Source organism: Terrapene carolina, unplaced genomic scaffold (genome assembly GCF_002925995.2).
Source record: "Terrapene carolina triunguis isolate 2854851 unplaced genomic scaffold, T_m_triunguis-2.0 Scaffold130, whole genome shotgun sequence".
Lineage (NCBI taxonomy): Eukaryota > Metazoa > Chordata > Testudines > Emydidae > Terrapene > Terrapene triunguis.
The window spans coordinates 4,990,331-5,016,265 of NW_020664481.1; the positions used below are offsets into that span (position 1 = coordinate 4,990,331).

General features: G+C 45.6%; 1 protein-coding gene across 2 annotated transcripts in view; it reads left to right on the forward strand.

The window, feature by feature from the left end:
• The first annotated feature begins 9,580 nt into the window (after positions 1 to 9,580).
• The window catches only part of OPRL1 (opioid related nociceptin receptor 1), a 31,141-nt gene continuing 14,786 nt past the window's right edge, over positions 9,581 to 25,935 (forward strand). Inside the window, exons 1-2 of one of the 2 annotated variants that reach the window (XM_024219193.1) lie at positions 9,581 to 9,660; positions 10,233 to 10,485. In XM_024219193.1, coding sequence (XP_024074961.1) covers positions 10,262 to 10,485 — 224 coding nt within the window. In that variant the 5' untranslated portion in view covers positions 9,581 to 9,660; positions 10,233 to 10,261. Of the gene's footprint in view, positions 9,661 to 10,232; positions 10,486 to 25,935 lie in introns of those variants that run through there. The other variant, XM_024219194.1, reaches the window with a different exon arrangement.

Sequence of the window (25,935 nt, forward strand, 5' to 3'; positions counted from 1 at the left end):
AGAAGTTGGAAAAAAAGATGTGAACGGAGCGTGTGCTGAGGAAGTGGGGTAAAAAGCATGCGTGGAGGTGGAGGACTGTGGGACATGGGTGAGTGAGGAGAAGATGAGGGATGAGGATTATTTTATAATGAAGGAAGGTATTATTTGAATGCTGAGGTTTTTATTACACATTGGAAAACAAAATCTGACCTGGGATAAAAGAACGAAACGTGGTAAATGACGAATAGGACTGAAAAATTAAATATCTGCACGTGGTGTTACTCTTGTTATTGGTAGAGCTGTAGGACATGTAAAAAGAGTTTTTTGTGTGTGCAAAAATATGACCAACTCTCATTGAGATATTATTAAGCTGAAAGGTATCAATGACTGCCATTAGGAGAGTCTTTGATCCTAGTTAAATGGAAGGAACAATTAAGCCCTATTATGTAATAGCTACAGAGAATGGAGGTTACTGCCCAAGGCACATGGTAGGTCTGAGCTAAGCCATGTGAGCGGAGCGGTTTCCCAGATTGCAAACACAGGCGATAGGACATTGGTTTTGCAGCCTGTATGTGTTAGAGACCTAAAGCCTGGAGAAAGCCAGGAGAGAGCCTAGAGAAGCAGTAGTGAGCTTGACCTTGAGAGGAAGTAGAAAGACAAGGTTTCTTGGGCACAGAACTCACCAGAGTGGCAGGCTGGGGGGGTTTCTGAGCAAGCAGATTGCCTGCTGTTGTTTGTTTCTGCTGTGTTCAGGGCAACAGGAGTCTGAGCACATCGTTTTTGTAACTAAGATCACACCCAAGAATAAACCTGACTCATATTATTGATTTCAGATCCTATCAGAAACAACCCTGCAAGGCCCAAGTATCAGCTAACTGGTGGGGCCAAAGGGGCGTCCGTGATAAGGGAGGGATGGAATGAATCCATCTGGTAACATGACTGTCTACACGGCTTTACCAGATTGCACGGCCTCCTGTCATGTATTCTTAGACCTTTTAACTGACTCCAGTGTCTCTTGAAAACATTGTCATTCGAAGTTCTGGATGCACTAGTGTTAGCTCCATTGGGGGTGGGGGCAAAGCGTCCCATATGAGCCATTTTTATACGTCTCTTCATGTACCCCTTCTTGTCCTGCTGTCCTGAGCTTTGTGTGTAATGCTAGCTTCTGAATAGAAAGGAGTTGTGAGCCTTGTGGGAAGCTTATGCAGAGCTAAGGGGATGAAACGTTGCTATTGTTTTACCCTCCATTTGTCAAGCATCCCAGGTGTGACCGAATCCTCAGCACTGTCCTCACCATGGCTGCAATCCAGTACCCGTGTACAAAATACATCCGCAACCTAACTCTCTGCTCTGTATGAGCCTGTGCGCTCCAGAGGCCACACCTCTACGCTCCCAGGAGCTCAATTCCCTGGTTCTCCTATCCATGTTCTTATCATGGGACAACACTGTCCTTCCGAGGAGTCATGTGTGTCCACGTTACCCATCCCCTAATAGAAGAACAAGGAAAGAGTGAAGCTGAAAAGCAGATGGTCATCCAGACATTAGCAATTAGCAGGGGATACGATCCCATGAATAGCGGAAGATAGAATTTGAGCTCTTTATTCATGAATATATGAGTGACAGTTGTTTTTCTTTTAAATTATTATCCAGCCCTACCTAGGGGCAGTACTTCTATTCATGTGTGTGTGTGTGTGGGGGGAGTTGGTTAACTTTGGACTGGAACCTTGTGGAGTTCCAAGCCCCGCACTGCCTTCCCTTGGGTTGCTTTGGGTAGTATGTGGCTTCCAGATGCTTGCCTGGTCTCAGCCTCCTTAGTGCCTCCTTTGAAATTGCTCTGGTGGCTCTTGAGGGATTCTCAGAGCTTGGTTTGTTCTGCGAGGGGCTGTACGTTGGTGCCAGGAGACCTTGCTCGCACAGCGGATTGCCTCGCATTACCTTCTGCCAGGTTATGGTGTAAGTATTATGCTAAGCTCATCGCAGCTGTAAATTATTCACGAGGCGCCTGGTGGAAACGGACATCTCTTCAAAACCACGAAAGTTTCCATGACACAGAATTGCCTTTCTTTGGCGAGCTCTGCTTTCTGTGGGGGTTCCACGGGGCTCTCTCCTGGGTCCCTGTGATGAACTGGGAATATGTCTGTACAATTTATGAATTCTGAGTGAGATTCTGGACCCTAGGTGTCTGTGTAAGGCTGCAAACCCCATTCTGAATGTGCAGTCTTTTGCCTTTTCTATGTTCTCCTCTGTTTGCCTGCATTGTGGGTTGGAAATTCCAAAGACTGCTGGCAAAAGAATAACAATAGAGGGTAGCTGACTGTTAAGTGCCCAGTCTTTGGAAATCCATTCACTCTGGACAAAAGACTGGTCCCTGCCCAGAAGAACTCGTTTACCGGAGGGGGAAATCATCTTGGCAGCAAAGTTGCCTGACCTGGGTCTGTGCTCATGTGGGAAAGCTGGCAAGGGTGTCACCTGCCACAGGGGGTGAAGGTTTTAAAAGGGCAGAGGCTGGTCAGCATGGGGGCCATTTTCTCCAATCATGAGGGAGAGACCACTCACTATGTGACAGCCTGCCTTCCTTCCTTCCTGGACCTGGGTGGTTCCCCAAAGGCTCACAAGGGACGGGTGAGATGGGAAGAGAGGGATATTTGGGTTTCAGATATTTGTTCTTTTGTATGATCTGTACTCTCCTGTACTTCACATGATTTAGGATAAAAGAGCATAAAGGTGTTTGACTGGGCAAAGTGTGTGCACATTGACTGCTTCACAATTGCCCTGTGCCTCTGAGAAGGTTAGATTGTGAACCAGAAGCGTCACACCTTTGGGGTGGAGTTCTGGGAGAACTGTATGTTTAAGTACTGGGGAATCTGAAGGGTCAGCGCAGTGTCCAAAGAGGCTAGGTGGCTGGTGAGCGGGCCCCAACACTCAGAGGGGGTGCCAGATGGAAGGTCTGGGCCCTGAGAGTGTGCCTAGGGACCCCAAGATTGGGGCCGAGTCTGGACTCCGTTCAGGCTCCAGAAACGTAACATGCCCCAAGGGGTACATAGCACAAGACTTGGATTTCCCTCGCAGCAGTCCCAGTGGGTGGCCAGGCAAGAGCACCTGCTAGAATCTGTGACAGCTCCCTTCTCTTCTCCCGCTACACGTTCTCTCATTAGCAGACACGATTTCAGCTACCATCTCCATGCTTGACAACTCACAGATCTGCCTCTGTACTCCAGACCTGTCCCCTTCTGTCCAAACTAAAATCCAAGCCTGTCCCTCTGACAGTTCCTCATGGAGATCTAGCCATCAGCTGAAGCTCAAACATGGCTGAAACAGAGCTCTTAGGATGGAACGGAGAAGGCTTTCCTCGAGCATGGTTGACAACATCACCATCATGTCTGGCACTCAGGCCTGTAACCTGGGCATCATCTTCGTCTCTCTCTAGGTTCCCACATCCAGGCTATATCGAAATCTTGCTGACTCTTTCTGTGTAACAACTTTAAGATGTGGCCTTTCTTATCCATCCACACAGCTAAAACTCTCATCCAGGCCTTCATCCTATCATGTCTTGATTACCATCTTTCTCCCCGGTCTTGTCAAATGCAATCTTGTCCTACTCGTATCCATTCAGAATACTGCTGCAAAGATCATTTTTCTAGCTCACCGCTTTGATTATGTTCTTCCTCTCATACCGTCCTTCACATCTTGGGAGGTGCTTCCCATAAACATCCACCCAACTAGCACGTCAGCTTGGAAAAGAGATGCCTAAGGGGGGATAGGATAGAGGTTTGTAAAATCATGACTGGTGTGGAGAAAGTAAATAAGGAAGTGTTATTTACTCCTTCTCAGAACACAAGAACCGGGGGTCACCAAATGAAATTAATAGGCAGCAGGTTGAAAACAAACAAAAGGAAGTATTTCTTCACACAACGCACTGTCAACCTGTGGAACTCTTTGCCAGAGAATGTTGTGAAGGCCAAGATTATAACAGGGTTCAAAAAAGAACTAGATAAGTTCCTGGAGGATAGATCCATCAATGGCTATTAGCCAGGATGGGCAGGGATGGTTTCCCTAGCCTCTGTTTGCCAGAAGGTGGGAATGGGTGACAGGGGATGGATCACTTGATGATTACCTGTTCTGTTCATTCCCTCTGAAGTACCTGGCATTGGTCACTGTTGGAAGACAGGATACTGGGCTAGATGGACCTTTGGTCTGACCCAGTATGGCCGTTCTTATGTTCTTATTATCTGCCTTTAAACTCTCCTTTTCCACTATGCCTTCAAAACATGGCTGCTGGTCATGTTGGCCTATTATTATTTATTATTTGTATTGACATATTGTCTCATTGTTCCCTTGCCTTCCCCATCAGTCTATTTGTAACCATGTGCAATGTCTTGTCTTATACTTCCATTGTAAGCTCCTTGGGACTGGCGCTGTCTTTTGTTCTGTGTTTGTACAGCGCCTGGCACAATGGGGCCCTGGTCTATGACTAGGTCTCCTAGATGCTTTGGTAATACAAATAATTCATGAGCCATCACAAATAGAGATGATTAGTATTATAGTTTACTATGAACCTAATTTCACTGAAATATAAAGGATTTTGGAATGATAAGAATATTCAGTCATTTTTTACATCTGGGATAAGGACCTCAATCTTGTACTCAATAAAATTAATGGGGCTTTTGGTGTTGATTTCAGTGGAAGCAGGACTTCAACAGTAATTGGGGACTTCTGTGGAATTTGTGTGTGGGCAGTGGCAATACAAGTGATTTTTTGGTGTGTCTATATTTTTATGAATGTGAACATTTACCAGTTGCTGGATGCATAATGTGCAATGATTAATGACAAATGATTGAATATCATCCACCATCAATAGCAGGCAGTGCAAGATGTTGCTAATTTGCAACCTGCACACAAACTGCAGGTACCCATCATCCAAGAGAGACAGCTGCATTTTCTGACCTTTCCTTTAAACCGATCAGATGTACTTTGCATTCCCAATAAGCTTTCCTCTCTTGCTAGATTACTCACTTGTATCTCCATGTGCAAAATGATTTCGCACCTTGTAAGATTAATTCTCTGCTCCTGGTTGCCTTGATTAACAGTTCAGCAAACTGTGCAAAATGTGGCAAAACAGCCACGACACAGAGACATCTTCACCTCCCAAGAGCAAGGTCAAAAAGACAAAGTTACAGGTTGCTGCCATTGTAAATTGCAGGGGGTTGGAGCTGTTTTCTGCAACAGTAACAAACATCTGCTGTATTTTGGAATACTGTCTATGATTTAAAAATCTATTTCTACAACTGCCAGATTCTTTAGTTATTGGCAGCAAATTTTGCTTGACTAGCTACAAACTTATGAAATTTTTTTCTCTGGGTAGTGTTTGTCTGGCTAAACATTGGACCCAGATGGCTGTATGATGTTTTTTTGATTATGCACTGACACTCCTGTGATTTTGAGATAGGTCTGGTACAGACACACTGTAAAATTAAGGACCTGATGATACAAACCTGTACTCATTCAGTGATACTATTTACCTGGGGTTAAAGCTTTATACAGGCTACTGTGAGCACATCAGACCTGTCCCCTGCTCTCTGCTCTGACTTCCTATAGAATTTCACAGCAAGTTCAAGGTCTCAGTCCTTATCTTCAAGGTGCTCTGTAGCTGGGCCCAGGATATTTAAAAGCTAATCTAAAGCTCTGAAGACCGTGGTTGACAGCTGTGCATCCCTGGCACAATGGAACTCTCAAAGATAAGAGTAAAACTTGTCTGTTCAGGACACAGAACCTTCTCCGGGCATGACCTGAGACTGTTGGATGAACTCCCCCCCAAGAACTAACCACCACACATACCTTCCGGGAGTCTGGTGGCACCTTAAAGACTAACAGATTGATTTGGGCATAAGCTTTCGTGGGTAAAAAACCAGTACTTGACACACATTACCGCTTTCTGCTCCAAGTGCCAGGCACGTTTCTTTGCCCTGCCTCCACTAACATAAACACAGAGCAACGGGAACATTAATACAGCCCTTCCCCAACAACCCTACCCAAAGAAGACACTCCACCACACATGCGTCTCCCTCTGGGGACAGGATGAGAGAACAAACCACATGCGACAGATGAGTAGTGACATTGCTTATGGCACGACTGGAAGGTGCTCAGATAGTATGGTGATGAGTGCTCTATTAGAACTTACATCATGATGATGGAGTCCCACATTGATATCGACGTACAAGGATTCAGCAAACACTAGAGGTGAACACATATATGAGAGGTCAGACCAATGTGAGAACCACCAAAATGGTTACATGTGGGACAGCCAACACTGTTCATGACCATTCCAGGCTGTTGTATCCCTGCTTGCGATGTTCAGGTTTTTCCCATAAGCTGTTAATGCACCTTGCTTCACATGGTTAATGGCAACGTGACCAATCTATCACCGCCTTGGTCGGTGTCGGCTGTTACTTCCCAACTCCTAGGGTCAACCTGACATGCTTTCAAGTTTGACTTCAGTGTGCCTTTCTATTGTTTGTTCTGACCCCCATGAGAATGGATGGCTTTAGCTGACCTAAAATATGGCCTGGGGTGTTCTTAGGTCAGCCACATGTCCAGACCAACACAGCTGAGCTTTCATGAACATACTTTGAATGCTTGACATCAGACAATGAGTTTGGATTTCAATACTGGGAATCTTGTTCCCCCATTTGAACCTCCAAACAGACCGAAGATGGTGTATATGAAACTGATCAAACTTCCTAATGTGGCAGCAATATGTTGTCCATGTCTCACAACCATATAGAAGCATTGTAAGCATGTCTGCCAAAGGGTGCTAATGACACACTTACACTCCTTTTCAAGAACCTCTGTAGAAGAGAATACTCATCCTACCCTACATGTGATTTTTCTAGCATGCTTTATGATGCAAACATCTGAGACTTTACAAAGCAAGTCGAAACACATCCAAAAAAGTCAGTTCAAGCACGTTATTTTTATCAGGGTCCAAAATCTTTGTTAAAGTAACTGCCAGACTCTCAGATAATATGGATTTGGCACTAAAATTATACAACAAACTGTTCTGCATATTATCAGAGTATCTATGTCATGCCGGGCCTGAGCCAATGCTGATGTTGGATCAGATTGAAGTGGGCAGTGGTTGTCTTCCATTAATTTCAATGAGTGTTGCAATGGGCACTCAATACTTTCATGGGATCTATGTGTTTGTAAGGAATTCTCTACATGTGCACTGGACTTTAACACAAATATCAGCATTTATTCATGTACAAGCATAACCCATAAAATGATTTCATCTTGCTGACAACATGGTTCTGATGTCTGTTGTTAATTAGTGGCCCCCTCAAGGATTGAACTCACAACTCTGGGTTTAGCAGGCTAATGCTCAAACCAGTGAGCTATCCCAAGACAGGGTGGGTATGCAGGATGAAGGGGGCTGGTGAATGGGGGGGGGGTGTTCCTTGATAGAGTCAAGTTACTTTAACTCAAGCCTTCAAACAAATCTACAAAGAATCATTTGCTCCCAACTCCAGGCAACCAACTGCAGGGTGGAGATCACACAACCCCCTTTACTCAGCCCCCTGCATAGCCTCCAGTCTCAGTTCAAAAAATCAAAGCAACTGCGACAAAACAAACAGCTTTAACACACTGTATTTGCTGCATAAATTAACATAAAATGAATATCCGACGACTTGAAAACATTAATCAGATTGGGAGCCAGCAGAAAAGAGCCGAGCAGAATTCACAAGTGTTCTTCTCTGAACATCCTGTCTCCAGTCGCTCTTCCTCCTTCTTGCACTGATATATTGCTGTCCTTCCTGCAGGTTTGGAAAATCAATCCCTTAACAGTTAAAGTAATGGCTAGCCCATTATTTATCTCATACATTTTTTAACGCACTGACCAAAAAAAATGTGCTGAAAACATACCCAGATGTGTTCCACTCTGGTTTGAGCCACCCCTTTTGATGTCTGCTTTTGAGTCCTGAGACAAGTGAGTCTAGGAGTTGCTATTAAGCCCTAAATCATTATTTATATTCTAGTATCCTTTGAGGCCCCAGGAGATCAGAGCCACATAGGGCAGGGGACTGTAAACGCATAGTGAGAGACAGCACCTACGCCAAACAACATACATAAGACAAACAAAGGAGGGGAGGGGACAGTAACTGACCAAGGTCTGTAGCAGACCCCTGCTCCTTATGCTTCCTAGGTGAGTGCCCGTACCATCCTGCTGTCCTGGTTTAGGATCAAACTAAAACTAAGGGCCCACCCCGCAAGATCTCCTGCCCATAGATCTGAGTGGCAAGCCCCTGCAGCTTGCCCAACTCCAGCTGCGGTATCTCCCACTGAAGTCAGGTTGTAAGATGGTGCTCTCAGTTGTTGTGCAGCATTGAAATGCCAAATTTACAAGCATCAGCTGACCACTTGCGCCTATGCGTTGGTTGTTTTCAAAAGGACAGTGTCCTGCTAGGGCCAGATTTTTTAGAGGGTACTTTTGCGAATTTTAGGGATTGCGTGAGGCAACTCCAGGTGGCCACTCATGTGCAAACAGGCGCTATTGTCAATCTGGTCCCAGATGTCTTGGGCTGTGTTACAAAAACCTGAACTGGAATAAAAATAATAACCCCACTCTCTCCCCCCACAAAACAAACAACAGCAACCCAAAAACCCCAGTACACTGTACTTCCCCTTTGTTATGCTGCTTCCGGTTCTTGGGCACTAGCACAGGGCATAATGTGCGAATTACAAGGAAATACTGCGGGGGAATGTTAATTTGTTAAAAAGAAAAAATAACCCAGGTTCCATTTGAATTTAAAAGAAAGAAGCATGGGGAGATTTCCATTGGTCTGATGCGTTGTATAAGCTTTTCTCTTGGCAAAATCTTCATTTTGGGCCCGCTTTGGTCTCCCGCTCTCCCCTCAGTGTCTGGTCAATTTTTCAGCCCATCTCAAACTCTGTTGTATTTTTTTAAGTTGGCTGTCCCTATACGAGTACATTGTCTGGCTTTGTCTGGCACTGAGCTCCAGCTCTGGTCTGTGGTTCGCTGGCGGAGAGATGCATTGACACTGTGCAAAGGGAGGGGTAAGGAGGGTGGATTGCAGTGCAGTGGCAGCATGACTGGCCAACAGGAGACTGCTTCCCCCAAGTTTGCTTCGCTCTGCAACTGGTAGAGAGGTGATGTAAGCAGAGCTTAGCCGGACCCACTAGAAGGCTTTCAGGCTGGGGTGGACAGTTATACGTGGGAATGAAGGGGGAGGAAAAAAACCCCTCAGGTGTTTTACACATTGGGAGAAATCACAGTCCAACTGAGCTAGCCTGGAACTGCAAGCCAGTCCCTCTGCACCAGGAGACCTAGAACTGCAGACAGCCCTGGAGCAGCTTTGGTTGGCAGATCCGCTCTGCTCAGCTCACACCTCTCCTCACCTCCCCGAGCTTAGAAACGTGTGCATGGGTGTGAGATTTTCCCCCTGTAGAAATATCTTCCTTCTCTGTGAGCACCACATTCAAATGCCTGCTAAAGCAGCAGCAGCCGCTCACAATCAGGGAGACAGAAGGCTGGCAGAGCTCTCCTGCATTTGCTTTGTTTCTCTTTTCTCATCTGGATTGAATTGATGGACCAGAGCACTGCTGAAGCCAAAGGGGGGAAGATCTAGTTTCCTAACAGAAGGGAAAGGAAGTGTGTGCATTGAGGTAAGGAGCGAGCATGCTTATTTAACTTTACCTAGTCCAAGATTCCAGCTGAATTATTTCGGTTACGATATGACTGCATGCAAGGGCAGCGTGGGGCTCCCATAGCAATGAACGGAGATGACAGACAGCAGCTGAAAATGGGCATTGCAAACAACAATGATGTATTTTCTGTATGTCATCTCACCTGCCAGAATACAGAGGTGATCATCTAACCAGTTCTGCAGCACAAAAGCAGGCAGGGCAATACAGATGCTGTGTGTGTGTGTGTGTGTGTGTGTGTGTGTGTGTGTGTGTGTGTACACGCATGCAAAGGGACTGATGCTACAGTAGATAAGGACATACAGTCCCCTCAAATGAGTGCAATGTGTTTGTGTGTTGTATCTCTACATTTGTGTGTGTGACACAGAAACACGAATAAGATTACTGTGCCTATGTTGCAGAGGTAGGGCTCTGCTGGCTTGACAAAATCTCTTTTCCTAAGGGTTTGCCCCCCAGTGTATGATGATTGCTGGTCTAGACAATTATTGCTTGTTATTAATCCCATTTTCATTATTGCTCTGTTGGTGCCCCAGGTCTTTGCCACAGGCTGGCTAGGTTCAGGATGGATCCTCTCTTCCCTGCTCATATTTTGGAAGATCCTGATCTGAGGAAACTGCTGAACGACTCCTCAATGCTGAACCTGAGTTTTCCCAGTAACTGGTTTAACAACGGCACAGGGGACAGCTTCCTCCCACTGGGCATCAAGATCACCATTGTGGTCGTCTACTCCATCGTGTGCATAGTGGGGCTGGTGGGCAACTGCTCGGTCATGTATGTCATTGTCAGGTAGGCAATGCACACATCTCACCAACCCCCCTCCCCTCGCTAGTCTTCCTGAGAGTGGGGAGTGAGCGGGGGGGGGGGGGGGGGGATAACCTTAGACTGCAAGCGGAAGTGAACTGATGCCCTGGGTGATAGAGACCATGTTTGAAACTCTTGCACTTCTCCAAGTTATTTCCTTTGTATTTTAGCTAAGGAGTTTTTTCCCTCCCTATGGTTCCTCAGGGATGATGAAGGTTTTCAGCCACAGTTCATATTAAACAACCCTCTGGTGCCTCCTAAAGGAAGCAGAGTTAACCCAGAGAACAGAACAGAAGGGTAAAATATATTTCAAAAGGTGGACTCTGCAAATTGTGCAAGGCGCTGCACTATCTGTCAGCAGGAAGAGCAAGGATTTGGAAATAACCAGCTGGCAGTCTGTGAAGGTCCCTGGGGGACTACGGGCACCCCCATTTCACACCGCAGCTCCTGTGCCATGTTAGGGTTTGGGTTTAGACTGGAGAGGGAGTCTAATCCCTTCCTTTGGTTCTATGCAAAAGGGAAACGAAGTGCTTGGCGGCCTCATATCTCTGCAGGGTACAAATCTTAAAAGTTCCGAGCGTCACTATTTTTAAAAACACCATAAAAATAGAATGCAACACAATGTTCCAGAGATGAGGGCAGCATCTCTAACTGCAGATGAACGTCCGGCTCGAGATGCATTGGATTGATTTTCTATAGCAGAAAGACTTTTGTGCGGGGGGGGAGGGTAGAGCAATGAGCAGATGTTGTCCCCACCAGGGTCCATCTCCCGGCATTTAGTGACATGTTTCTGGCCTTTAATATTTAATGTATCAATGATTCTGTACGTAGAAAAACTCAAAGGAGTAAAAACTCTCATTTTCTTCCATGATTTAAACCACCTCTCCCCATGAAGCCAGAGCAAATCATTTCCTGTAAAGTAAAATAAAAATTTGCATCGGGAGGGGGCATCACCCTCTGTTGATAGAACCAGTGTGTCACTTTTGACTCAGGTCACTGCTTATTTAGGGCTGGATTGTGACCCCCTTTCTATTGGGAATGGAGTCACTCAGGTGAGTAACTGCTCAGTAATGTGACGGGGTTCACAGTCTGGCCTGGAATATGGAGCTCTAAATGCTGGAGTTATTTTATACTGGTCTGAGCACATCAAGCTGGGAAATGTTTATTGAAGTAAAATAAAGGGTTGCATGATTATATTTTCTTTATTCTGGGCCTGATGCTGCATCTCTCATTCATGCTGAGAAGCCCTTACTCTTGTGAGTAATCCCAATGGGACTCCTGTGAGTACGTGCTGAGGAAGGGTCGCAGAACCTGGCCCTAAATATCACAGCCATTCGAATGAGTCTGGCTCGGTGAGAAAAAGGCCAAGACTTGCTGTTTTGAGCAGGCAGCCTTTCAGTGCTCTTACGGCAGAGAAGTTGGTGGATGGAAGGAGGAGACCATGACAAAACCCCCTGGACAGGGAGGGGCTGACCCTGGAGAGTGTGGAGACATGGGGGGGCCATGCTGCAGCTGCTGCACCATGTTTACTTGGTCTGTTGCAAGGGGATCAGTGTTCGGCTAATCTTTGCCTTTCTGATCCATTTATGTTGTTATTAGTATTATTATTCAGTACCATCTGTTTAGCACCAGAGTTGGGCATGATGCTTATCGATAGCCAATCAGGCAAGGCCTTCTGCATCCCTCCCCTCTCTCCTCGTGCAAGCCCCAGGATCAAGAAGTGTCTGCATTTGCAGGAGCATAGGGATTGCTCATGCTGGGCCCCTCCTGGGACTAATCCACTCCAATGGGTACTGGGAGGAGATAGGGCTAGAGCTGTGATACCTTTCCCTTTCCACCCTGACCGGGTGCGGAGAGGGGCATAGACTGTAGCATGCCAAGAGCAGTCCCTCCACTGGGAAGGGCTGTGCCTCTTGGGGCGTCCCCGGGGGTCATTCGGCTGCGCACCTCATCCAGTGCAGGCTGGAGCCTTCATTGCATGACCTGTCTGCAATCCAAGACCTACATCCACAGACATAATAAACACCGCGCATGACTGATGGTGCCGGGAGAGGAACCGTCGGGTGACGGAAATGGGAATGGGGACAAGTGTTGGGCGAGCTTCTGAAGTTAGAAGGAAGAGAACCCTGTAACTCCAGGACCGTCATTTCAAATGGGGCACACGGGTGTTCTTCCCCCCGGCCCTGCACTCATCTGTTGCCTCTGTAGAGCGCCTGCATGTAGTACAGTTGTGGGTTGCAGATGCCCCAAGTGGTCTGGCTCAGAAGAGGAGCATGGGGGTGTGGCAAGCCAGGGCCATTGGATGTGTCCTAATGCGCTCGGGGCTGGAGCCAATATTCCAATATTCTAAGAGCAGCGACTGAAGGCAGCCTGCAGGTTGTGGGGAGTGGTTTCTGTCCCATGGAGTTCCCCACACAAAGTCAGACTGTTGATGAAATTTGGTCTCGGTAACATTCAGGAGAAGCGCCTACAGAAGTGCGCGGTGTGCACATGGATACAGTCATTTCACACAACTCCGCACTCTGGGCTAACAGCAGGAACAAATGGAAGTAGGCAACATGATGCTTGTTTACTGCGCTGTGGCTGTGATATTGTACAGCTGGCCACATTTCGCCTGCACTGCTGAGTAATGCGCTGAAGAGGGGTTCTGTGCCACGCCTTGGCTAACTCTACAATGCACTTACTTCCTCGGCCAACCTAAGTGCTGGATTGAAATGGCTGCACAGGCGATTTATTTATGATTTGATTTTTTAGGCCCCTGAAAGATGTATTCCTTCCCTGCCGAAATGGAACCCTTCCCCCCCACCCCTGTGTAAGAAGTGCCTAGGAAGTTTTAACCCTTCTCCCAGTAAAAAAATATGTGTAGGAATGTTTTATGACCCCAGATATTCCTGCCTTACCGGGAGACAGGCCTGAACCCCAGCCCTGGATCTGAACAGCCCTGAACTCTAGGGAGCTGGAGAAGGGGTTTCAAAATCCACATCCAAAGAGCCCCGGTTTTGATAAATGGTCAACCCCAAACCCTAGATCTTAACATCCCTGCAGTTTAAAGGTTCAGAATCCAGATGCAGCATTTTGGTCTAGCTCTCATGAAATCCTATGGGGTCCTTCAGGGAAACCTGAGGTCCAATATGGGGTGCGGAGGGTCTGTGTACAGGGGACGGGGGAGTGAACTGGCTAAACTGGTTGGCGAAGGGACACATGTCATGTGCTCCCAAGAAAAAGTACATGGGAAGTTTTTATACATAAATCCCTCCAGCTCAGGCACCCTACAGCCTCAGTTTGGGCTAAAGCTGGATGAAAAATTTCCATAAAAGCATTTTTTTCAGTGAAAAGTGGGGTTTTAGATTAAATACAAAAATTCACAGAAAATGTTTGCTTTACTTGATCATTTATCTTTTTTGTGTGTAGAAAACTAAAAATGTTTCAGTTTTTGGTCCAAAAAATTCAGTTTTTGGCATCTGAAAATTGAAAATATTTTGACTTCTAGGTTTTTGGAAAAAATAAAGCTGAAATTTTCAGTGGAATCCCTCCAACCCCAAGTGCACCCATTTTTCTGACCAGCTCGGGTTTGTACCACATAAATGACCTCTTCCAGGACATCTTCACTCCCTTGCTTCCATTTCCTAATGGACTTTTTACTTCTTCTTGGCTTTAAGATTCTTGCAATTTAAAAAAATATATATTTTAATGAACCTTTCTATAAGGGTGATTAAAAACAGACATACAAACAACCCGCTCCCCTCCCCCCCCGCCGGCAGTATTGTGAGTTGTGACTTGTCCATAGAGTTTCTAGCACAGTGGATCTCTGATCCATGGTTGGGGTTTGTAGGTGTTACAGTGATGGAAATAATAAATAAGACTGAGTATCAAAAATGTCAATGGAAAGGTCTCATGGATGTCATCGCACTCCTCTTCCATTGAGCAGCTTGTGTTTAACTGAAGCAAAGTGCTATTTCATATTCGTGTCTTAGGGAAATGTGAGCAAATGAAGCTAATTCTCTCTGCTTGCTAATAGAGCAATTCATGCCTAATGTCAACTGAAATGTTTGGGGGAAACAATCCATTCTAGTTTCGACCAGTCCCATAAAGGAAAAGGAGAAGGCAGAGGAGATTATGCGAGTCCTGCTCAGCGCCATCCCTGTGCCCTGGCAGGTACTAAATAGATATTGGCTGGATTGAAAGGAGTGTTACGAGGACAACCAGGAACATTATTCATCCATCTCTCACTGGCAGTGTAGGCAGAAGAACATCAACCTGAAACATAAACATACTAGGCCAAATTTTCATAATGGTGGCCACCATTTTGCTCCTGAAGTTCACTATCCAAGATTGCAGATGCAAATTTTTCAGAGGCAAAGAGCGCCTATAAAAAGACAGGGGAGCCTCAGCCCTTTTGAACTTTGACATGATGCATTTAAAAAACCACACTGATGTTTTTCTGTTTAGGGGGTGTGGAAAAACAGACGCAGGATATTTTGACCAATAGTGACCCTTTCCATCTTCACTGAATACAAGACCATGAACACTAGACAAGGGAACAGTAGCCCAAATTGCCCCAGAGGTCCATGGAATAGTTTCATGGCTTGCCCGCCTTTGTGTTTTCATAGATATTTGGGTCTGGCTACTGGGTGATGATGTTTGCTCTGAGGAGGTAGCATGTAAATAAATGTAACTCTGAAAATAGTGTATATACACACTGTATGTAGTCCATCCTTAGCCCCTCCCAGAGGATTGGCTTTAACTCAAATAATGGTGATACAAACCTCAGTTTCCTCCCTAAGCTTGATTATTCCTAGGTTTCCTTACAGCTCCCTTTCTGTCCCAACTCCTGCTTCCCTCCAACCTCACTTATATCCTAGTTGGATATAATGTCTCAGCACTATGAATCAGCAGTAAGTACCCAACATCTTTGTACAGGGTTCAAGCACTAGGCATGAGGGTGACTGGAAGAAGCCCTGAATCCCTATGAAGACTCTCAAATCTGCCACTTTCCTACAGTCTCGTTCACACCCACTAAATGGATAGACAATTGCACCCAATAAACCATTTCTGCCACCTGTGATGTTTACAGGGTGTTTGTTCTTGGAGCTGTTTATTTCTCATACTTCCATGCCTTTGTACTAAACTGATAAGTGGTTTGCTACTCTGTCACTTCTGACAAGAGCTTTCAAATGGAACACATTGTTAACTCCCTAGCACTCGCTCTTTCTAGATACAGCAGCCACGCAAGATTGTTCATGATCTGCCGACACTTAACTTCCAGCAAGACCAATAACAACTTTATGCACAAACATTGTCCCTTACTGAGACTTGCAAGGAACTCAGCCAAAGTTGCAGAGATTTTGCTTATGTTAGGTAAGTGACAGGGAGAATTTAAATGTGATCATGATTTGTGGCTATGTAACCTATCTATTTCACAAGGTCTTAGCCATGAATCATAACAAAGTCTCACAGAACATAGAAATGAGCAATACCTAACACATCAATGAGTCCAACTCCTGCTCGTCCAGGATTGTTCTGTATAATCTAATGTTTTCCTTGGTTTAGTTTTAAATGTTCCAAGAGATGGGGCTTCTAGCTCTTCCCTTTTGAGATTTTCCCACAGCATTATGTATATCTCACTTCTAGGAAGTTTTCTGCTGTATCTTTTAAGCAACATTCTTCCCTCTTCCTTTGAAAGTTTCTTCTACCTTCCCACTTAGACAGAGGCACACTTGGCCATTCTTTCTTGAGATTTGCCTATATTATCATATGGTTTTCCAAGGAATGACCCTGACAAGGTTTCTCGAATAGTGTGTGTGTTGAGGAAAGCCATAAATCAGTCTGCACATTTGCCTGCAGTGCTGCTCTCTCCAATTTATCCTTTTCATTTGACATCTACTGGTATTCCAGGATTCTGTTTTTAAACTAATAATAATGGATAGTGTCCAGTTGAAGAATGCTTCCTTGTCCAGTGGGTAAATAAAACTGCTTCTATCATGTCTGGTCACGAATCTATCCCACTTTCTCAGGCCTTATCATGTCTCTTTGGTTTTTCAATAAGCATCTTAGCCAGTAGTGTTAGACAGAAGGAATGTTTTGCACTACATTCGCTTGCTCAGCTGGTCAGACAAAGAAGGCCACTCAAGCCAACACCAGGGATGAACGCGGCTTAGCATTTACAAACTCTGGAAGCTGGCCATTTGTCTGTAAAGAGTTATGGTGACAAATTAGCTTACAGCAAAAGGAAGGAAGCCTCTGATTTAGCAGCCTTGGCAAGCAGAGGTTTGGCTCTGTACCATTTCCTAAGATAGCTAATGGCTGTGATGACACAAGAAAAGTGATTCACCTTGGGACAGAAGAGAATGTCAATGCTTATTAGCTTCAGGACTCGACTCTCGTCTTTAATAGGTTGAAATTCAGGTGCTAGCTAGTGGACCCGGGATTCAGCTTTTGATAAGCTTTGCATGAGCCCCCATTCACAGTCTTTCTTTTTATGGACAACAGAAAGGCAGATAAGAGCCCAGTCAATTATAACAATATATTTTGCCCGATCGCTTTTGGAAAAGCAAGTTCTTTGTTCCAGTGCTCACATTCAAGCTGGCACAGCCAAATTTTATGAGATTATTCTGCTTGCATTTCTCCTTGAAATTTCAAGTGTCTGAAGTTTCTCTGCTCTATCTTGTAATGCACACAAGTGTTTCCCGGTATGAACATTGTGGATGACATGTGCACAGGGAGGAAAAGTTGAGCTGCACAGGGGCAGCAGAATCATCCAGCAATGTCTAAACAACGCTTACAAGAACCAGCAACTCATCCACAAGAAGCTCATAGATGGTGATGGCCTAGCTGGCAAGAGCTCATGCATGAAAAGGCATGATCTGAATCTTGGTGTCTGCTTATTGATGTCCCTCACATAAGGCCATGGGAAAGAGCACTAAGGCAGATAAGAAGTCAAATGTGTAGCCTAAGTGATGAGAAAACCTGTTTCCACTTGGCCACCCTTTTCTGGTCACAGTCCATCCAATAGCTATCCCTGTGGAGAAACACCCCAGGAAAGTAACAGGAACAGCCACTCACACTTTCTGTACACCTGCTCTTCGTGCTTCTAGGCACCTCTTATCGTCCATGGCTCAGTGAGGGGTCTGCCCACACTTAGCTCTTTTGCCACTGCTGGGGCCTGGGTGTTACCTCAAATCTGGCGAATAACACTGATATGCAGACGCTGTCAAACCACTGACTGCTTGAAATGTGATCACCTTATCTTGAGGTGTGTGGGGATCACATGGGATAAGAAGAGGGGGATTTGTACACTCACAGTGACCCAGACTGTGTCACACACCAATGCCCATTTTCAGTGCAATGCTTAGCCCTTAATGTAGCACTTTTCACCCCTATATATGAAAGTGCTTTACAAGAAGAGGAATAAATATCATTAGCTACATATAGGGGAAACGGAGGCACCGGCAGGTGAAGTGACTTGCCCAAGATCATACAGGAAGTCTGTGGCAGAGCTGGGAATAGAATCCAGGCATCCTGCCTCTCAATTTGATAATTGTGCTACTGGATCCAAGGCATAGGCGCCGACTCCATGAGTGCTCTGGGGGCAGAGGGGGGTCGGGCACCCACCGGCGCCATTAGAAGTCGGCGCCTATGATCCAAGGAGCCATTCTTAAAGATGCACAGTAGACTTCTGTAAATCACGTGGTACCTGAGAAATAATATATACCAGGGGGTTAGCCACAACCCCCCTGCCACTCCACATCTCCCATAAAAGGAACCCAGATCCACTGTACCACAAGCCAGAGAATACTCCTTGCCCATTTTTCAGTTGTTAGTGGAACACAGCGGCTTTAATGCTCACGTTTCCGCAATGTTAAGGCTACAGGGAGGTTTGCTGTTTATCGCTTTAGGGGAGGCGAGGATGAATTTCCTGAGATACAGAAGGAAGCTTCTAAAACTTCTTGGTGTTTCCAAAATCACCTGGAGCCATTTAAAACAAATCCCAAAGCTTCCTCTAGGCTTTACTATCCGTCGCATGGCCCAGCCTACATCTCTATTATATTTAGAGTGACTGAAAAGCTGAAGTGATTAATTTGTTGGTCCTGTAATCATGTGACTGTCAAATTCACTTCTACCGCTGAGCAGTACTAATTGGAGAAGACTGAAAAGGGCTCTCCATAGGAGTTCTATGTCCTTGACAGCAAAGGGCTATCAGTTTAAGTTGGCTGCCTCTTGCTGCTTCAAATTACTGACCATTGTTTGAGTTTCCTGCAAATTCAGATAATTTCTCCCCCTCCAACCTCTCCATCTACTTGGTACCTTTAAGGTGTTCCTTATGCATGTGTTTCCCCTACAGTTTTCAATGAATTTGAAGCAGGTAGTTGGGCAGCAGCAGAGGGAAAGGGTTATTTGAGAAGGGAAAAGCTGGCATATTAAACTCTCCTGAATTCTTCTATTTCCCAGTAGTTTGATTAAAGGGGAAAAAAACAAACCCTGTTCCCAATGATGCCTCCAAAGCAAGAAGATTCAGAAACAACATCCAGCCTCTGCGATCGCCTGTTACTCCCAGACACCCAGTTGTGTGTGCAACCCACTGGTGAGTGCATGTTATGAATCCCCCTGTGTGCCAGGCCAGAGGCTATGAGTTGTAACCGTTTTAGCTCTGGAGGTCCCCAGGTCAGTCCCCCATGTTTTGGCCAAGAGGGTGACCATCACATGTGCATATTTAGTCATGGGGCTTTAGGCACAAGTACCTGTGCCATTTTTTACTCCCACAACTCCAGCAATATTCAGACTTGTAGCCCGGAACATCGATCTCCTTCCACAGCTCTTTTCTTTCCATGCGGCTCCTGTTTCATACACACCCTCCGAGTAAAGACATTTGACTGAACGCCTTGAATTCTTCCACCAGTTTGCTCATACTTGTTCTTCTCCAGCCCTCAAGTCTGCTAATTGGTCTCTAGTGCTCTTTCTTCTATGGTGAATTAGACTCCTTTGCAGCCAGTCAACTCAATAGCGTGTTCATGGGCTTTCAATTCTACTTACTTATTAACGTTGCCTCAAGAGCAGATTTTAAAAAGTATTTAGGCCCCTAAAAATATATGTAGGCATTGACTTTTATCTACAGCTTTAGATACCTCAACACCTTTAAAAATCTGGCCCTCAGTCCCTAGGGCACGGATCAGGATCAGAGGCCCGTTGTGAGAAATTATAACATTTCAATTACGTGACGTCTTACGAGAAGGCTCCCTAATGGGAACAGTTTAACAAGCTGTACTTCTTAGCGATGAAACAGAGCTGGAGTATAAAGTAACACAAATCCAGTGGACATGAATGAACCCTTTGAGACCTTGTGTCTCTCTATGTCCTTTGCTTTTCTTTTCCCTTTGCAAGAGGCAATTGGTGCAGATTGGATAGAAATGAAATTAATATTGAGTGGTCTGTACTGTGTGGAGTAATCAAAAGTTATTATACCATAAAGAATGCAGAAGGACAAGAAATACAAATGATACAAATGGATGGAAAACGAAGTCTTTTGGTTATTACTGTGGTACAATGGCAAAGGAAACTTGATTTTTCCAAGATCAAGGCTGAAATATGCATGCTTGCAACTCACAGCTTCCATGTGCACATACCTATATGACTAACATTCCCCTCTAGGGGCTGGCCCATGGAGAGTATAATAGCCCACCACTGCTACCAGCTGATGGATTTACTCTTTAGCTCAAGAGGTAGAGGCCTGTGCTTTTGGAGCTGAAGGGTTCTGTGGTATCGCATGTTTGATGGGTTGTCACGCAGGCAAATCCTGGCCATACGCTGGCTTTGGGATGTGCATGAGCACAAGTCAGTTGCACACAAGTGCATGCACGCTGTTAAAAAACTGTGCCTAATGTACACCAGCAGCTGCTTTCAATGTCAATAATACTACAGGTTGAGTAAGAGTCTCAAAAGCACTGTAGGACTAGCAATCTCACCTCAAAACCCAAATATGGTTAAAAATCCAGACTAAAAACATTGAAATGACAAACTTTGGCGAGGTTTCTAAATCCTGTTTAATTGGGACTAAGTCCACAGCACTTTTCAGGTCAAGTGGCAAAGAAGTTCCAGAGGCCAGAGGTGTCAAGTTCAAGATGGAAGTGGAATTCCGGCAAATGTATCAGGAGGAGAATAGATTGCTAAAGGAAAATTTTCAAACATCCATACTCCTTAAACCAAAGCAGCGTCGCTCATAATCTGCCACATGGCTGGTTACGAATCTGTCTGTGCTTCTGAAAGTGCCTGATTGCCAGGCGTGTAGATTAAAGTGCTGTGCTCATCCACAGAACAGGCATGGCACAGGTAAGAGCAATGAAATTTTCCTGTGCACTGGCCTATTAACATATTTCAGTCCTGTCCCCAAGAGATGGAGAGAGGGAAGAGTCAACTGCCAGGTCTTCATGGCACATTCAGTCCTTTACCTCTCTTCTGAAGCTAATAGTAAAGAAGACACTTGTGCAGGAGTGGTGCTTGTTTGCATTCTTCTATGGAGAGTCTGCTGGCTCATTAACCCCCGTTAGCAGATTGCAAGCAGCTAGGTAATTAATTGGGCCTTTTTTGACTATAAAGTTGGCAGTTTCTGTTGAGACATCTGTCTGCTTAGTCCAGGATGGTTAATCCCCTGTGTGGGATCCATACACCCATTGGGAACAGAGTGCTGTTGAACTGCCATGCAGGCCTGAATAGTCTGGAAATCTGGGGGACAGGATAGTCATGCGATAGTAGCAGCCAGGATAAAACAAAGGAGATTGGAGTGATTGTAATACCTACAGAGGAACTTCTCTCCTTACTGTTCTGGCCAGGTATTTGCATGAGTCATTCCCCAAAGAGTGCAATTTCTTGCTGAACATGTATATGCAGAGAGTCAGTGCTGGTAAATCAACTATTCCCATGCTCTTCACATGAAGGCAACTGCAAGAAAAGTGTCAAGAACAAGGAAAACCTCTCTACATGGCTTTCATGGATCTTAGTACGGCTTTTGACCTGGTCAGCAGAAAGGACCTTTTCCAATTATTAGATAGAATTGATTGCCCTCAGTCTGATTTAGTTCTTCCATGAAGGCTATAGTCTGGTATGATGATGACAGCTTAAAAATCCACAGTGGTGTCAAACAGGGATGTGTTTTGGTACAGTCTTTTCTCTGCTGCTCCATCATGTTTTTTCATTTTGCACTGAGGTTGTACATCTCCAGACAAGAGCAGATGGAAAACTCTTTAACACTGCACATCTCAGAGCACAAAGCAAAGTCAAATACCTGCTGCTAAGAGAACTTCTTTTCATTGCTGGTGCAGTGCTCGTGACATACAGTGAAGAGGACCTCCAGCAACTTTGCAGTAGCTCCGCGCTAGCTTGTGATGAGTTTGGACCAACCAACACTCTAAAGAAGACAATGATGATGGCAAAAGGTGTGTTGATGGTGCTAGAAGTTGTGCACAAGTAATGCTATGTGGGATCAATTGTATTGGATGATTTATCTCTAGATGATAAGCTTAATTCTTGCATCGGAAAGGCAGCCACCGCATTCGGTCAACTGACCAAACACATGGGAGAGAACAGGAAACTAACATTGAACATGAAGATATTGGTCTACCATATGTGTGTTCTGAGCATGCCGCAGTATAGTGGTGAAGCCTGGACTGCCTACGGCAGGTACAAAGGAAGGCTAAACACCTTCCACACTCACTGCCTTTACCATATTCTAAATATCAAGTAAGAAACCAAAGTTCCTGACACTGAAATACTTGAGAAAGAAAAATTGCCATGTCCAATCACTGTTCTCAAAGACATCTCCATTGGCTTGACCATTTGCAATGGATAGATGATGGGTACATTCTAAAGGATCCCCTGTATTGTGGATGCGCCGAGGCCTAGGCTTAGGTTCAAGGACATTTGCCAGAAGGACTTGTTGAAAATTTTCAACATCGACGTGGCAAGCTGGACAGATGTAGCTAGCAACAGGCTACACTGGAGCTGCACCAGAGTGGCTGAGAGAGAAGGAAGCAAAGCGAGTGAAGAGGAAAGAGCAGTAGGCTTCAAGCGCTATTAGTGCACCAGCTTCATCCGCTAGCCCTGTGCCTTGTGCCTACATTATCTGTTGCTTGGGAATTGGACATTTTACCCATGTATGTTTTACTGCAGCGTGACATTTAGTACCTGAACGGCTTTGGCACTTAAACCATTGTCTTCTGCGACAGACAGCTGCCGTATAGTAACAGCAGGGATAAAACCAGTTAGTGTTAGTGACCTGGGACAATGACAATTGTGATAGGCATGTGATAGGGTTTCCAAGATCCGATCTAAAATATACGGGCCAGTCCCTCGGCTGGTTTAAATGGGAGTACTGACTTCAACGAGGCTATGCTGACTGACGCCAATGGAGCTGATAGATGTGAAAGAGCAGTGGCCTTTTTTGCCTGTTTCATATCCCTTGTCATTCCAGCCACTGCAGCCCTTACAGAACCCGACTGTCTGCCGAGGGAGGGGAAGAGGAAGCGTGTCATTGCAGCTAGAGGTCTAGTGGGGGAAGGAATGCGTACAAGCTGCGTGCAGATGGATGGCACCGGCTGTGTCTCAGTTAGATGGGATTATGAATAACCTAATCAAGAGAATCAGGATCCAGAGCCAAACGGTAATGCTAATGGCTCCCCAGGGCGAGAGGTTTCAGTCTGTCCCTCCCCCCTCCCCCCCCGACATTTGTATTCAGTTTGTGACTGTGATGTCAGTGAACAATCTGTTCAGGAGTCTCATTTTTGCAGCCTGGCTGTTAGTTCAGTGACGGGGCTTTATGGATCTGATCGCTAAGCCCACAGGCCCTGAGTCTGGTAAATGTGGGGAAATGTAGCTATGCCGTCAGATGGGAAGCTTTGCAACATGCTGGGGGGATGGGCTAAAAAGCATCATAGGAAACATTCTGCATCTCTGTGAAAGTACAGGTGCAGGAAGGGACATTTCCATCTTCTCTCACTGCCTGCCGGTTTGCGAGCTGCACGTTCCTGGCTCTACCCAGTGCACACGCTTTGGTCTAACATTGTTCAGGGCTTGCTTGGTGGAGGGGGGCTGAAGCAGAGCTGTAGGTTAATGCACCTGGCTTTTACTTCTGAGCGCTTCGATTTAAATAGTGGCGAGAACAATACATGAGCCTGATCTTAATTTCCTCAGTGGGAAATTAAAGCTTAGGTACGAGTGTTATATTGGGTGAGCAGTACAAGAAGAGAGAAAAAATAAAGGCAAAAATAGGCTGAAAAGGGACAGGGAACATGATGAAAAATAACGAGAAAGAGAGCAAGCAAGGAGCTGAGACAAGAGAAAAGCTAAGGGCAAAAGGCAGAGTTGATACACTGGATCCTGGCTTGCCCTTAAATCAGGTTGAGCTCATGAGGGCTCTTACTCATAGCACAGCTTCCCTCTCATTAGTGATTGAATGACCTTGCTAAAAACAAAATTGCAGGAAGACAAAATTGGCAAACTCAGATCCAGCTCCTGATTGAATCTTCTTTCGAGTCCTTATTCCAACCTCCTCATGGCAGCACCGGAGCACCTTCCAGCAGTGCATTAACTGACGCATCCAGCATCTGCCAGGTATGATTCTTTCTTTGTCCCGCTCTCTCCCCAGGGATAAATTGTTGTGTTGTGTAGCAGATGCATGCGGTGCTGTGTGTTGTCGAAGAAAAGGTTGAAGAAGTGTGCTTGGAATAAAGGGTGGTGGCTGTTGTGCTGGGTAATAGCCTCAGAGGACTTCATACTTGTGAAACTAGACTGGCTCTTTATTAAGAGAATGATTTACTGAGGTGCTAGCATTCCAGCCATGTGCACACAGACCGACTTCCTAGTGCCACCTCCAAACCCTTCCTTCCTTCAACCTGAGTTCCTCCATTCAGGTCCCATGCAGGTTGCTATAGTGGGGTTTGTGGTGGTTCTTCGAGCCAGGAGACAACAAAGTCTGGCTCAGGAGGGGTGTGGTTTTGAGCTAACTAACTTGCACTCCATCAATCTGGGAGCCAATGGGGCAAAGTTGGTCCCTCTGTACCTCTTAGGGAATTGAGCCAAGGGGCCATTCCAATTCCAGCAGCTGGAGATTGCAAGACTGTAAGGATTACCTGGCCATGCCCTCTATGCAGGCAAATAGGAGAATGGTGTTGGAGTTGCTATGGTAGCTATATACTACCAGAGAATGCCCTTGCATAAGAAGAATTCTCAAGTGGCTGAATGTGCTGGGTTTAATTAACATTTCCCCGGCCCCCTCCCCTCCCCCAAAATCCAAAAAAACAAAAACACCTCACAGCAATTTGTGGACTTTGAGAGTTTGTAGACCAGGAAGTTCAACCATCCCCTGATTATCACATCCATTTGAAAGATGGGGTCCAGGGAGGGGTAAATGACTGGCTCAAAACTACCCAGCAAATCAGTAGCAGAGCTGGGAATTCCCAGTACTCACTCTGGCCAATGGATACACTGCTCCCTTCAGTACATTTCCTGTTCAATCTCATGCGAAAGCAGCAGCTCTGGCGGATGGCTCATTCCCCTGCTGTGTTCATATGCTTATTTGCATGGGACTGGGTTAATAAGGGAAACTGTCTCCAGCTCTTAAATCTTACATTTAATTTCTGCCTTTGTTGGGACTGATTTAAGGATCTGTTGGTCTGAGTTCCTGGCAAAAAATAATCCACAGAAGATTAATTGATTTTGTTTGCGCTGAATATTCTGGAAGTGTTTGCGAACATTGGTCGGCTGGGGTGATGTTTGCTTCCTTGGAGGCTGTCAGGAAGCAGAGAGAGTGAGCTAGCCACGTTTCCACTGAGTGGGAATTAATTCATTCTATTTTTTGATCATCTTGTAAGAGCACAGCCAATGCAATCTCCTCTTTCAGAAACCACTTGGCTTCCCCAACTTATCTTTAAGTGCTGGGCCAGATGATCATTCATTCTCCTCATCCCATCTCCTCTGTGCGTTGTTGCAGAGGGGTGGAAGTATGGGAAACCTGTTAAAGGGACCCCAAAATTTGATTGGTGGCAGAGAACCCACATGGTATCATCCCCTTCTGACTGCACCTCCGTGTGTGGGGGTCGCTGCAGGATTACTGAGACGTGGCTGGGCAGGACAAGGGCACAGCTGAGGAAAAGCAGCTCTACGTAGACTCCCCTCTGGAAAACGCCCATAGGAATGGATGCTGATTGTTCCCCTCTGTGCTCTGTGCTGGCACAATCCCTCAGAAGGACTGGGGCAAGAGCCAGCGGCAGATGGAACAGCTTTGGCAACACAAGTGCAGAAGGAAACATTCTGGGCAAGGTGGAAAGGGAACCAGAGAGTAGAAAGGAGGGGTTGGCTGTCTGTCTATATAGAAGCACCAGTCCTCCAGGGATACTTTGCTACTCATAGGATGTCTCAGTGGGTCTTGGGACAGGGGTGGAGTTGGGG